At 42.7% G+C, this 14426-nt stretch overlaps 1 protein-coding gene across 1 annotated transcript in view; it reads right to left on the minus strand.

The window, feature by feature from the left end:
• Positions 1-14426, minus strand: part of DNER (delta/notch like EGF repeat containing) — a 315218-nt gene that overhangs the window by 119083 nt on the left and 181709 nt on the right. The window contains exon 6 of the mRNA XM_020288165.2: positions 990-1143. Within this exon, the coding sequence (XP_020143754.2) occupies positions 990-1143 (154 nt within the window). The remainder of the gene's footprint in view (positions 1-989; positions 1144-14426) is intronic.

Below are 14426 nucleotides of genomic sequence, written 5' to 3' on the forward strand. Positions count from 1 at the left end.
AACCTATCCTTATGATTTCGCAAAGTTTGGGTGGGAATAGATGAGTGAACGAATTTCGCCTTTTAGTTTCTAAACTTCTACATGTTGGCTCTTGTTTCTCACTCTGAGTACTTTAGCACTTCACTCCACCCCCAGATCCTAGCACACCCTAATCCCCACACAGTGGCAGAAGTTGGCAAAAGAATAAGATGGAAAGAGGAAAGATGTCAGTTTTGCACATTATTTGATAATAAAAAAAGGAGTAACTTGGTGTTTGCTTTTAAGCCGCATCGAAACAGCTGTACCAAAATGTTCACTGATAAAATGCCACTCCTGCTGCTGAAGGGTTTATAATCAACTCTCCTGGGCAGTAAGTCAATTAAGAGGATTGTCAGGGCATGAAAGTCTGCAGGCACATTGCCACCGGGCTCTCCTGAGAGCCACTCAATGTGCTCTGAGGATTTCAAAGTCTCATGGAGCATCCAAGAACACCCCATACTAATCAAGGAATGCTAAAGACTCCCCCACTGTGGAAAACAGTATACCAAGGACTTGTGCTAATGAACATACATGAACAAAAGGAAATTAATAAAAATGGGAGGATTAGGTGGCTTTACATAACAATTTGTGTAGTTTATTCTAGATTTTTCTTAAGTTACTTAACATAATCACCCAGCACAGTGCCAGTCCAATGCTCAGTACAAATCTGCAAAATTGTTTTCGAAACCTCCAGACCCCTATCTGACCAAGAATATCATTATCCCAGAACAAAAATGGTGGAATGCTAAAACGGAAGCAACCATTCTAACGTCAGAAAGCAAGCCAAGGGAACAGTGACGTTCATCCTCAGGGGAACTTCCTTCTTCCACTCCCTCATTACCTCAAGTGAGATCTTCAAGTTCCTTCATGCAACAGCTTGACAAAGTATTGCTTAACCCTCTTTAATCACCAAGTGCACCCTGTACAGAGAGAGACATACTATGAATAACCATGAACTACGGACACCCTACCGGCAAGGCAGATGCAAGTGAAATTGCTCCCATCTTGCTTTTCGTTTGCATCAATACAGCTCGCGTTGTTGTAGCAAGGTTTCCTCTGGCAGGCGTCGTATTCTTCGCAGAAAGCACCCACATACTGGTCCTCACAGGTACACGAAAAAGTTGCCTAAAACACAAAAAATACAGTGCATGAGACCAGAGCCTCCCAAACATATGCTTTGGCCATGAGCCTCGAAGTCCAAAAGCACCACTTCCTTTCTATGATGATACCAATCCTGAGTAATTTAATCATATCTCTTACACATCATAATCTGGTTAAAATCACAGCTTTAAGAGAAATAGCGTTGTGTCTCTTTACAGTTTAAATCCAAACATTTATTTTTGTATTTATTCATATCTATCCCAACCATTTTCAATCTTCCTAAAATAGAAATGGAAAGAACAACTTGTTGTTGAGGTAAAATTGAAGTTCTGCCAACCAGACACGGAAATGGCAATTTTGCTAGAGCAGACAGGGCTGTGCTGCAGCCATTAAATTAGATGTTACTTCAACCAACTAAAACCCTTCAGCATAGACAGCACCTGCAACAAAAGTGTCATCAAATGTCCTGCCCAGACCATCCTTCCCGAGCACTGAGAAAATGTACTGAATCTCTCTATAACCAGGCCTCAATGCACAGCCATGCAAATCACCTGATTGCAAGAGAAACTGAAAAGAGTATAATTCAAGTAACCATTGTGTTGGGTTTATTGGATTAACATTATCTCAGTAAATGACCACGACTCAGACACAGAGAACTGAATTTGATGTGAAGCTTCATTGTTCAGGTAGTTACAAAATCTAAATGAAACCGGGCCTCCCCGCTCCCGTCTTAATGCTAACCTAAGGGTAGCGACGTATCTGAAAAAGCCACAAATCTGGCTCCAAAGCCCATGCAAGCAGTGTAGACTGTTACAGAGGATTTTCATGAGGAAAGGAAGAGAAGCAATAGAGAATGGCGATAGCAAACCTTACAACTTAAAAAAATCTAAACGAGACAGACAAAAGCACCTTTCCCAGGTGTCTCCCCAAGCCTGACGGGTGTCCAATCTCTACTGCTCCCCAGCCACACTGTCCCCTCACTCTCCCTGCCCCTCCCGGGCCCCAGCCTCCTGCCCTAATCTCAGAGAGAGACTCCCTCCTCCTCCAAGTACCCTCAGCTCAGGGTCTCCACCCCTTCCCCCTGAGCACTGCCAGGTGCCTGCCTCCCTCCTAGAAGAGGAAAGGGTGGCCCATTCTTCTCCCTTTCATATGCTTTTGTCTCTCAATCATGCTTCATAGTTATTGTACATTTCTTAACACATTTGCTCCTGCATATTTAGATTTTTTTGTAGCTATCAGTAATGAGATATTTTCCTCATCCCATTCTTGTAATACCATAGCACTTGCTGGTGATTAGTAGTCACATATAAGATGACTGGTTTTGGCCAGGCGCCATGGCTCACACCTGTAGTCCTAGCACTCTGGGAGGCCAAGGCGGGAAGATTGCTCGAGGTCAGGAGTTCGAAACCAGCCTGAGCTAGAGCGAGAACCCCATCTCTATTAAAAACAGAAAGAAATTAATTGGCCAACTAATATATATAGAAAAAATTAGCCGGGCATGGTGGCGCATGCCTGTAGTCCCAGCTACTGGGGAGGCTGAGGCAGGAGGATCGCTTGAGCCCAGGAATTTGAGGTTGCTGTGAGCTAGGATGACGCCACAGCACTCACTCTAGCCTGGGCAACAAAGCAAGACTCTGTCTCAAAAAAAAAAAAAAAAAAAAGAGATGACTGGTTTTCGTTATTAGTCATCACACTGAGCTTTCACTACAGGTCAGAGATTTTAGTTGAATCTCTGGTTTTCTAGATACTTCTCTCTCTCTCTCTCTCTCTCTCACTCTCACTCACTCCTTATCGAATTACAAATAATGACAATGTCACCTTCTCTTCTCCAGCTCTCAAGGGGATATTGGCGGCTCAGTCAGAATAATTTTGACCTCAAAGGGATGTTTGCAGAATTCACCTCTAAGTGAAAGCCGAAATGATTCCTGAATCGTATCCCATGCCATTTTAGCTTCTGTAGAAATTATCTATTGTTTTCGTGTGTGACCTTTTAATACATGAATGGCATGTCTAGATTTCCTAGTACTGATTCAACCTCAGGTTCCTTGAAGGAACGTCCGTTATGGTCATTATGTAAAACGGTCATTACGTAAAACGGGTTAGGTCATTATATAAAACAGTTTCAATACGACTGATCTAGTTGTAGTTATACTTCTAGTGTTTTCCATCTAACTCTCCCCACCTCTTCTCCCCAACAGATTTCTTTTCTAAGAAAAACTGTCCCTTGCCCATAAGATCGTGTTTTACCCCATAAGAGGATACCCCCTGCAATAAGTGACTAAACGAGGAGTGAGCAGACAGACCCCTGTCCTCAGACACCAGCCGAGAAGCTGGACAATAAAACATGCCATGCAGCTCGACCAAACTGCCACATATTATGTAGATGTGTTTCTTTTAACTGAATATGCTTTTCTTGAGGAAATACAACAAGTTCTTGTAATCTGCACGATCAAGTCTCCTTAAGTTTAAGAACACATTTTGCAGTTACATCTTAGAAACTAGAACAATTGGAATAAAAGGAATAGCCTCTCTTCTTAAGTTAGAGCTACATTTCCTGCCTTCTACTTCTACCATCTCTCAGGCCTCCTTGCGGCACATGGAAATTTCCTATGCATTCGAGCGAGAGGTTGCGGCCTGTCTGGTTTTTCATTATGTCCTGGGTTTTTCCCTTTTGTGTGTGTTTGCACACGCCTTGTAGCTGCAAGCTGGGAGATGCCGCATCAAGGGTGGCTTGGTAGCCTTTTAAACCAGGACGCTCCTTTTTCTAGAACTGTCATCTAAGAAAATCTCATCCTTGCTCAAATGCACAACAGCGTACACGTTTGATATTTGCAGGAGTCGTGTCTGGAGCTCTTTGTGCCTCCAAAGATTTGTGGCCGTCTTTGAAATGTAAATGCTGTGCACGCCCAGCGCATACAATTCCAGAGTGGGCCTCCGCATCATGATGAATTACTGTGTGTCATTGGTTTTGGCAGCTGTCCTCTAAAATTTACTTGGTTTGTATCCAGACATTCCATATTGCAGATAAATTTCCTTGGTTATGTGAGGGACACATTTAGCATGTAATTCGTCTCGTAGAGTTCCACGGAAAATATGCTGCTTGTGAAAATAAATTATTAAAAACCCCAAATCAAATATCTTCAAGTTAGCTTTGATTGAGTTTAGAGCTAAAACAGAAGACACACATTTTGTTTTGTTTTGTTTTAAGCAGGAATCTGAAATTTTAAGAAGTTGATGAAACAATTGCTTTAGACAAAGCAAAACACTGAATTGATTCTTAAAGTAGAGTTGATGAATGAGGAAGGAAATTAACAAATGTTTACATATCCATGACCATAAAATTTTAGTTAAATCTTTGTGTATTCTCTTTCACATCACCCATAAAGTTAGATTTTTCCCTGTCTATTTTCTAAGGACAAAGAGATTTCCTGTAATAAAAAGTTTGTTTTGATTGTTTCAAGACTATTGACTTGTAGGAGATCATGGATGTTTATTATAGGAAATGATGCTTGTTAGCATATTTTTTTGTGGAAAGCTGTGTTTGACCATTGGAAGTTATAAACTGTTATACCACCATTGAGAAGCTTAACTCACTACCTATGAAATCACTAATCTAGGTCTAATTAACTCAACCAGCATAAGGGACAAAATAAACTTACTTAAAATTGGTAGTTTAGCTAAATTGCAGAAAGATATTTCCTCGTAAGAGTATTGTGTAAGTATGTATAAAAGTATTTTTCAAGTAAAATGAACAGTGACCCTTAGAGATTAATTCTAAAACCCAATACAGAATCTCAATTTTCCTCAGCAGCTTGAAGTCAAATATTCCATTTGTACATTAATGAAACTTTCACAGTCAGTGGTGAGAAGCTTACTTTGAAAAATTCTAGGTTAAAAAATTTCAGTGCTACACGCATTCATTTATTCACCCACTCAACCAATGTTTACTGAACACATACCATGGTCCAGGCACTGTTCTAGAAGCTGGGGGTCACAGAAGTGCAGAAAACTCTCTCCTGGAGATCATATTCTAGTGGGGCTGACTAATGATAAACAAAATGAACAAGTACATGGTACAATAAACTAGGTTATAAATGCCATGGGGACAAACATAGAAGGGGGACAGAAAGAGGAGGCAGGTTATGGAGAGTGCAATCTAAAACAAGGTATCCTGGGAAGGTGACAATTGGGCAAAGGCCTGCTAGTGGGGAGGAAATGGCCATGGTAATCTCTGAGAGAAGATATTCCAGGCAAAGGGAGCATCTAGTGCAAGGATTCAAGGTGGAGCATGCCTAGCACATCCAAAAAAGACCCAGAAGCCAGTGTGGCTAGAATAGACCAAAGAACAAGAGAGTCATGGGCATGGGGTCAGATCATGCAGGACAGTGATCTTCAACTGGGAGCCATTGTACCCCCCAGGAGATGCTTGGCAATGTCTGGAGATATTTTTGGTTGTCACAACTGGAAGATTGCTACTGGCGTCTAGTAGATAGAGTTCAGGATGCTGCTAAACACTCTCTAACGAACAGGACAGGCCCACGGCAAGGAACCATCCAGTCCCAAATGTCAACAGTGACAGGTTGAGAAACCCTGATGCAGGGCCTTATAAGCTACAGTAAAGACTCTGGCTTGGTATAAAACCTTGGAAAAGGGAGTTCATGTGCCAAAAAAGACCCAAATGTATCATACATAGCAATATTGCTTTATATTACATTACCCTTTCCATTACCACAGTTTATTTTATTCAGATACCCCCTTGACCCTGAGTGTGAGTGATCTCATGGCCATCTCAAAGCAGAAGCTGGAGAGTCATTTATTCAAGCAAGTTTTGTTTAGTTCTTCTATTTTCCCATTATGCTGCCAGTCCTACCATCTTGGATGATCTTCCAAGTATGACAGGTATCTTTACTGGCATCTTTATCCTGAGCTGGATATTCTCCAACATTTATTCATTGATCCCACTCACTCAAAAAACATTTTTTGAAACTTCCATGTGTCAAGCAATATTGTGGGCACTGGAGATGTGGTGAAGGTCAGAAGGACATAGTCCAGGTTCCCATGGACCTTGTGTCCTAGTGGAAGAGATGGACACATTCTATGGAAGACAATATCCTAGAGGGATAACACATAGATCATTTCCTATCAAATGGAGTGCATGCTATAAAGAAACGTAAGTCTATATGAGGGGACAGAGTGACAGTGGGGTATAAGTTGACTTTTATCTCAATAGAAGTCTAGCTGGAAGGACCAATGTCTTTCCTTTGCACATATATAGAAGTCAACCTTTCTGCCATACGTGAAGTTTTTTGGTACACCTAAATCAATCCCAACCATCAGAAAACTGAATCCTGGACCATATTCTTTTACTCCCCTGGAGGACTGCTTTCACTGAGTTGCTATCTCACCTTATACTCTCAACTAAATAGTAAAGGGCCCTGCAAGAAACACTGCATTTACTATGAGGATGTTGTTGAGAATACCATATACCATACATCATTTTGTGCCACGTTTATGAAGTCTTACCCAAGAAAAATCACTCATTTAGGTGTCACTACTTTTGCTAGTCTTGAGAACTGATGTTTTGTCCTCATGAACAATGTAAATCATGGGACTACCCATTTTTTTTCCTTTTTGATTTGCCTATTGTAAGCTCAGAGTCAATGTGAAGTTCAGCTTTAACAACTATATCGGGATCTATAATCTATAGGACTATTTCCCCCTTCTAACTTGGATATTTCCTTCTAATTTATATATTCCCTGACTCTGGCTTAATTTTCTGGCATTTTTATATTTTAATATTTATGAAATATAGATTCAAATATGTAAATGAGTAAGTCTAAACTCCCTAGCATGGTGTGCAAGGCCCTTGACAATCTGGACCCAACCTCCCTTTTCTGTCTTATTCTCTGTAACTTTTACCTCTCAGTGAAGTCTAATTGTTTGTGAAAAATCATCCCAGGTAGATAGGTTCTCTAAGCAGCTATATTTCTCTCTTTAAGAATCATAGCTTATAGGCCAGGCGCAGTGGCTGCTGCCTGTTATCTTAGCACTCTGGGAGACCGAGGCATGCAGATCATTTGAGCTCAGGAGTTTGAGACCAGCCTGAGCAAGAGCGAGACTCCATCTCTGCTAAAAAAAAAAAAAAAAAAAAAAATAGAAAGAAATTATCCAGGCATGGTGGCGCATGCCTGTAGTCCCAGCTACTCAGGAGGCTGAGGCAGAAGGATTGTTTGAGTCCAGGAGTTTGAGGTTGCAGTGACCTAGGCTGACGCCACGGCACTCTAGCCCGGGCGACAGAGTGAGACTCAGTCTCAACAACAAAAAAAAGAATCATAGCTTATAATTCTCTGGTACTCTCTCCCTTAAAGAAAATATATTTACCTCTTTTTGATATCTCAGTGACATCAGCATGAACATAAAATCCCGCCTGACTAGAAATTGAATCCCATTGCTTATAAAGTTGCTTACATGAAATTATCTCATTAATCTTCACCACACCTGCCAGGTGGGCACTGCAAGATCCATTTTATGAATTGAAAACAGACTCAACAGGAGTCAGATAAACTGTTTAAGGTGCCCCAGCCAGCAAGCACAGGTCAAGGCTGAAGCTTGTGTTGTCTAATTCCAAGTCCTTTTCTGTTCACAGCTGCATGCTGTCCTCTCCTTTGCTCTGATGGCCTCAGGTTCAGTAGACACGTGTGGGGACACCCTTTACCCTCACTCTAAAATAACCCCAACAACTGTGGCATTTAATTCTTGCTCCAGATTTCTGTGATTTCTCTACCTCCTCCCTTGCTCTCAGGCTGCCTTCCTTAGCTCTTGCGTTATTGACCGTCCTTTGGGTTCACTGACCCTAATTTCCTACAGTCTTGAGAATATTACTGAAGTTATTCAAATATGGTATCCAGGTAGAGTAAAAATATCCTTCCTGACGGTCAACAGTATCTCTTAAACATAAAGTGCCTAATCACTCTTGAACGGTCTTAGAACTCTGGGCAATTCTACACCAGAATTTGAGGTCCTTGACATCTTGGACTTGCATTACTCAGACATAATAGATAGTTCCGTGTTCACTGAAGGGAGCTGACTTTATTACAGACTGCTTAAAAGTAATCTTGCAGGAGGCTTCTATGCTGGTACAGGGCCTTCTCCTATTTTCTTGCCTATCTCTGATATCTTAGGTTTTGTTAAAACAGCCTCATTCTTTGACCACATGTTCTTACTAAAGGGACTACCTGGGACAAGGATTAGGAGGACAATCCTAAACCAAAAGGAGACTAATGGGCCCCTAAACCTCTGAAAATGAAATGGAGATGATTCAAGCCACTCCTTGCTAAACAACTCTCCAGGCTAATGTTGATTTCCATCAGGGGCCAGCCTCATTCCAGATAACATCTGGGTTATTCACAGTTAAATGTCCCAACATCTGCAAGGTAAAAACAACACAGGCTGAAGAGTAGAGAATGGTTGAAACCAGGTGACGCAGACATGGTTTTTGCCAAATTACTCTATTCATTTTTCTATATACGTTTGAAATTTCCCATAATAAAAAAAAATTGTTATTTTTATTTTAAGGATCTGGCTGAGCACCAGGAAGAGAAAAGATAAAACTTTGAAACATTAGAATCTCCTCTCGACATCCTGCGTCTAGCTCCTCCCTGTGGAATCCGCCATTGCATCTGGGAGAGGAATGTGGTGGAGAGCGACGTGTGTGCAGCACTGAGCCCTCACATGCGAAATTTCACTGCAGAGATTAATTTCATATCCAAGTGCCAGGAAAGGCTCTGCCTGCCCTAAGGGACTGACATGTTTTTCTCCTTGTGGACAACATGAATCACAAACCGGAGCGTGTTTCCCTCTAAACAACCCAGTCTGCTTGAAGAGAGGGCTCAGCCCATTCCTACGCCAAGGGACAACTTGGCGGCCTCTCAGCCTCCCCGGCACGCTGGCTGGGGTCATGTGCGGGGCACGCCCGGCCCAGGCCTCGGCGGGAAGGGAGGAATTCCTGCTTACAGAGCCCAGGGGGGAAAAGTCAGAAGACCTCTCTAAACTAGTTCCCCATACGCTAGCAGCGTCAAAAAGTCATCTATTTCCTAACATTGGAAAGCTCTGGAATCCCTTTTCCTTCCTAGTTAATGGAGGAGCAACTATCTGTGAAGATGATTCAGGAGCAAGGGCTTTCTGCAGCCCCTCTTGCCCACAGCTTGTACGGCTCTAATAAGACGCAGGGCGAGGGAGGCAGCGAGTCCTGGATCACTCACGTAACAGCACAGCCTCGGGAAGATTCTAGCCTGGTCTGTCCCTTCGCCCCAAAGGCACTGACCCTGAAACTGTGGAGACCAGGGCCACAGAAAGCTTGTCCTGATAATCCACACCTAAGGACCTATTAACCCAGCTCCTAGGCCTTGATGGTCACTTGGGTCTGAAATTACAAAGTTAATAAACACTAAAACCCAGGCAGAAAACAGTAACCACAGCGCACATTTTTATCTGATTAAGCACAGGCCAGCTATAACGAAAGGGTCAGAAGATCAGCCTAGCATGCTCTTTTAGATAGAATTCCCACTTCTCCTAAACTCATATTTAATATTTTAAAGAGGCAAAAAGGATTTTTGGTGTAAAATTTAAGAGACTATCTGAGAATTCTATTTATAATGTAAAACTGACTATAAATGCTGAGCGAGGACCACACAAGAACACCTGGAATCCAGCCACAGAGACAAACTGTTGTCTCTTTTTGGGAACAGAGTGCTCAAAGGAAAACTATGAATTACATTTTTAAAATTCTTGTCCACTGGCTGGGTCACACTGTTCTATTTCATCAGACATGTAATTTAAACAACATATTCATATTGCTTATAATTTAATTCTCCCATTAGTTTTAGACATGCTATTGCTCTTTTACTTGGGTTCATTGGTTGGAAATTGCGGTACCTTGTCACAAAAAAAGAAGCATTAGAAACATGCGGATCATCTCAACATTAAATTCAAGACTTGGCATTCATGAATTCATAGAATTCATTCCTTTGGCTTAAATGTTAAATTTTAAATAATAGTAACAATAATCAGAGTCCTGCTCTTTCCTTTCAAGGACATTGATGTTTACTTTACTACTCAAGGGAGAAGAAAGTAAATGTCTTTTGGGGAATTTTGTGCAAGCTTTTCTTCCTAAAACTAGATGTATGGGTTGGCAAAATGGAGGTGTTCAAAAGCAGCTTCCAGCCATATCCTAGCAACTTACGTGTTCTTGGCATTCTTGGAGTGCTTATTGTTAAGCAAAAGATTTCCATATAATCAGCCATGATCTTCAATTCACTAACATCTGTGTATTTATTTGCTGCAACACTCTAATCCATTAACAAAAGTTTGGCTTTTGAAAAAAAAAATGAATGTCACTGAAAATTCATCTTTTATTGAATTTCCCTGAAAAGAAAAGCCTGTTCCCTTAAGTAGCTGACATACCATTCTACTTTCTCATTTTAAAAAATTCCATCCAGCCCTCTAGTTATTTCCTCTGCTGTATCAAAAGAGAATGGCAAGAAAAAACTTTAAGAAAATGGAAATTTTTATGTACAAATTACTAAAGAGAAGGGGACTTGTTGATGAGTAGAGATCCTTCCCAACATCCTCCTCAAGTTACCTCGCCTGGGGGCAAAAATGATAAGCCAGTGGCAACTTTTTCTAAGGATGGAAAGCAATGGGGACAGAGCACCGTCTCTTAGACAAAGCCCTGCCACGTGCCAAGCATCACGTGAGGCTTCTTTCACTCAATCCTCCCAACAGTCTGGCAACATAGGCGTTATTTTTCCGTGTGACCAATGAGGAAACAGATCAGAGAATTTCAGTACCTCGCACAAGGTCACACAGAGAGGTGGGGAGGGGGCACAATTTGGTCTCATCGTACAAACGTCCTTACGAGTTAAGATACTCAGAAGTGCAAGGAATTAAGTGACCAGCTACAAGGGTCAGGGTTCAAACAACACTCTGAGAAACGTGCATAAGGCGCTGAGTGACAGCTGGAGAGACGGGACCTGCAGAGGCCTTGCCCACCCTTCCATCTGGCGGCCCCGGGTTCCAGTCCCATGGAGGGCACAAAGCCCCACTGCCCCTGTCCTAGTCCCGGAGAGAGACTTCACATCTCCCCAGAATGCTAACAACCGCTTCGTGAGTTCCTTTCCTACTCACTGGATTGGCTTCCTAGGGCTGCCGTGACAAAGCATCACAGACTAGGCGGCTTAAACGACAGAGATTTATGGCTCACAGTTCCGGAGGAGGACACGCAGGCTGAGACCAAAGTGTCGCAGGCAGCCTTGGGTTCTCCTCAGGCCTCTCTGTGGCTTGCAGATGCCATCCCCTCCCCGTGTCCTCGCCTGGTCTCCCCTCTGCGCCTGTCTGTGTCCTAATCTCTTCTTATGAGGACACTGGGGGTTGGGATTTCAACATACGAATTTGAGGGGGACACAACTCAGGCCATGGCACCTCTCCCTCCCCCTTTCTGCTTATTCCTCCCACTATTTTCAGAGCTGCCTTCAGTCCTCCACAAATATCCGGTGCTTGCCCTATCCGCCCCTCACCCCAGAGGATGCACAACAGTCCCTGAACAGCAGCTGTGTGAATGGGCTGGCATTGCGTATACAGAGACATATGAAATATAACTCACGTGCCCCGAGAACCGACAGTCTAGAGGAAAAACACCTGTGTCGTCGTCACCATCACTATCATCTTAGCTGCGAGTATTTGCCGGGCCCTCAATAAATGCCGGGCACTGTTCTAAAGGCTTTGCAAAATGTAGTTAGCCTCATAGCTACTCCGGGGTGGCTCTTGTTGTGACTCCCATTTTATAACTGAGGCACAGAGAGGGTGAATAAATCAACCAAGGTCCACCAGCTTATAAAGTGAGAAATCAAAGTCTGAGCCTCAGTCATCCGCCGGCAGGGCCCGGCCTGCACCTTAGAAGCATGTGAAGCTCAGATGACAATGGAGAACAGTAAGAGGACACACTGCCTCTTGCTTGCTGGGACCTTATTCCTGGTTCTTCCCCCCTTTCGACCTTGGGCAAACAGTTCAGACTATTCATTGCTTTGTTTCCTGTTGGGCCTCACTTCCATAGAAGGAGGAAATGAAAAGAGATGTGCTACAGCCCAAAGATGCCATTATTTATGTTGTGTTTTCTAAATTTAACGGTCGAAAGCTCTAAAATGATACAGCTGATATTCAAACACACCTACCCAGTAGTAAAGAGGTCAGCACAGACACTCAGGGATACAGTGGCTGTTTCCATGACACAGGATGGTTGGCTGATCCCTTCCCAGTTCCCGACTGAGTCAGGTAATGAAAATCAACAGATTAAGTCACAGGCTGGATTCAGAGACCAGTCTGCAATCAGAGATTAGAAACTGGCCTCAGGCAAGATCACCAAAACCCTTAATCGCTTTTTTCTTATTAAGAATGCCCTGGCACTTCTTAAGTGCTGGAGACAAGAAAGAATCAGGTGTTCAAACAGCTGTGGAGACCAGGCGAGAAGGAGCTGCACCTGCACCTGGTCCAGGTAAAAGGTGCAGCACCTGATCCCGTACAGAGAACCCCCCAGGTCACGGTTTGACACACTCTGATTGCTCCGGGTTGATCCTGGTTCAATCCTAAATGACAGCCCGAGAAGGAGCTGCACCTGCACCTGGTCCAGGTAAAAGGTGCAGCACCTGATCCCGTACAGAGAACCCCCCCCAGGTCACAGTTTGACACACACTGATTGCTCCAGGTTGATCCTGGGTCAATCCTAAGTGACAGCCTTTGTCCTCTTGGGGCTGAACCATGGATTTCTCAAGACCTTTGTCGCCATCTAAAACTCAAGACTCTGAGATAGGGAGAGAGACCCGAAGACCCCACCTGTGTGACATCCCCATGAATGACGAGGCAGTCTCAGAACATCACTCTGATGTGTGGTCCTTCTTTCTCCTGTCCACCTCCATCCCTGTGTCCCTGACTCTCCACACGCCCTTTGGGCTCTTTCACACGTGCTGCCCCATAACATCATGGGCCACAGCTGGAACTGTGTGTGTGTCCAACGTCCATCTCTGGCCCGCATGTGGGCCGCCCTCTGTGTATTTATGACTGTGACCCAACTTCACTGTCCTGTGTAACCTATCATTCTCCTTTGCCTCAGTCTTCACGTCTATTTTCCTCTTAATAGGCTATTTTATAGCTTATATATTTTTGTGGCTAATCTTAAATCCAATAGAGAGAGAGACTGTAAATAAACAAAAATGTAAAAACAGCATAGAGCTGATATGAAGGATCATGTTAGTCTTCCTCCTGGAGGGTGAATACCAAATTTTCAGCCCATTGTTCTCCCATAGAAATAAAAATATATATGTAAATCTAGAATATTGATATCACAGCCTAAATTCCAAGAGGTTTGTATAATCCCTGATACTGTGGAATTTGACTAAAAATATTTCTTCAGTATTTAGGGGAAAACCACTATCTTTCCATGTTATTGTAAAGGATTTTATTTCTATAGAGTCCCGGATCTAACCAAGCCATTTCTTACTTTACTAAATCATACCCATACAAATTAAAATAGCACCAGCAAAGGTGGGAAGTTTTTATCATTCATCTTAATTAAATCTTATCTCATTAAATGCTTGTTGTTTTCATCATTTTAAAATTGAACAAAAGGCAGGTTATAGCTAATAAATGTGTTTCTCCAGAATAATTAGAAAATAATCATTTTAATAATCTCCAGAAGACACTCATCAAAATATCTCACTCAGGAGTAGCAAAAGAATCAGATAAATTCGCAAACAAAATGAATCTTGCTCCCTTTTGAACAGTTTTTATTAATCTATAATATTCACATAAAGCAATTTCTTTCATGTGATAATCTAATCCTCCAATTCTGAGTAAGAAAGGGAATCTGCATAGAAATTTGAATGGAAGGACATTAACACTGCTCGTATCTGCCTCTCAAAAATGTCTTGGTTAACGTATCACATTTTAACCCTTGTGGTGCTTGTCGTTTCTTTTCTAGCTCCTTTATGATCGCTAGATGAGGATATTGAATTTAGGTTCTTTACTCAGAGAAAAGGAAGCCCACGCTTAATTCCCGAGAGCCTGCGTACCTCCCTCTGATGACGGGGGTGCCGAAAATGGCTGTGTCGCGGGGCTGTCACAGGGTGCGGAAGTCTTTGGGCCAACACAGATCCACGTGTGCTTGTGCTAAGAAAGGACATCAACCTCACGTCCTCATTCAGGTGCACAGCCCCTGGCAAGAGCGGTACACACCGGAGTGTGGCTGCCAGGTACCG

The sequence above is a fragment of the Microcebus murinus genome, chromosome 8, assembly GCF_040939455.1.
Source record: "Microcebus murinus isolate Inina chromosome 8, M.murinus_Inina_mat1.0, whole genome shotgun sequence".
Lineage (NCBI taxonomy): Eukaryota > Metazoa > Chordata > Mammalia > Primates > Cheirogaleidae > Microcebus > Microcebus murinus.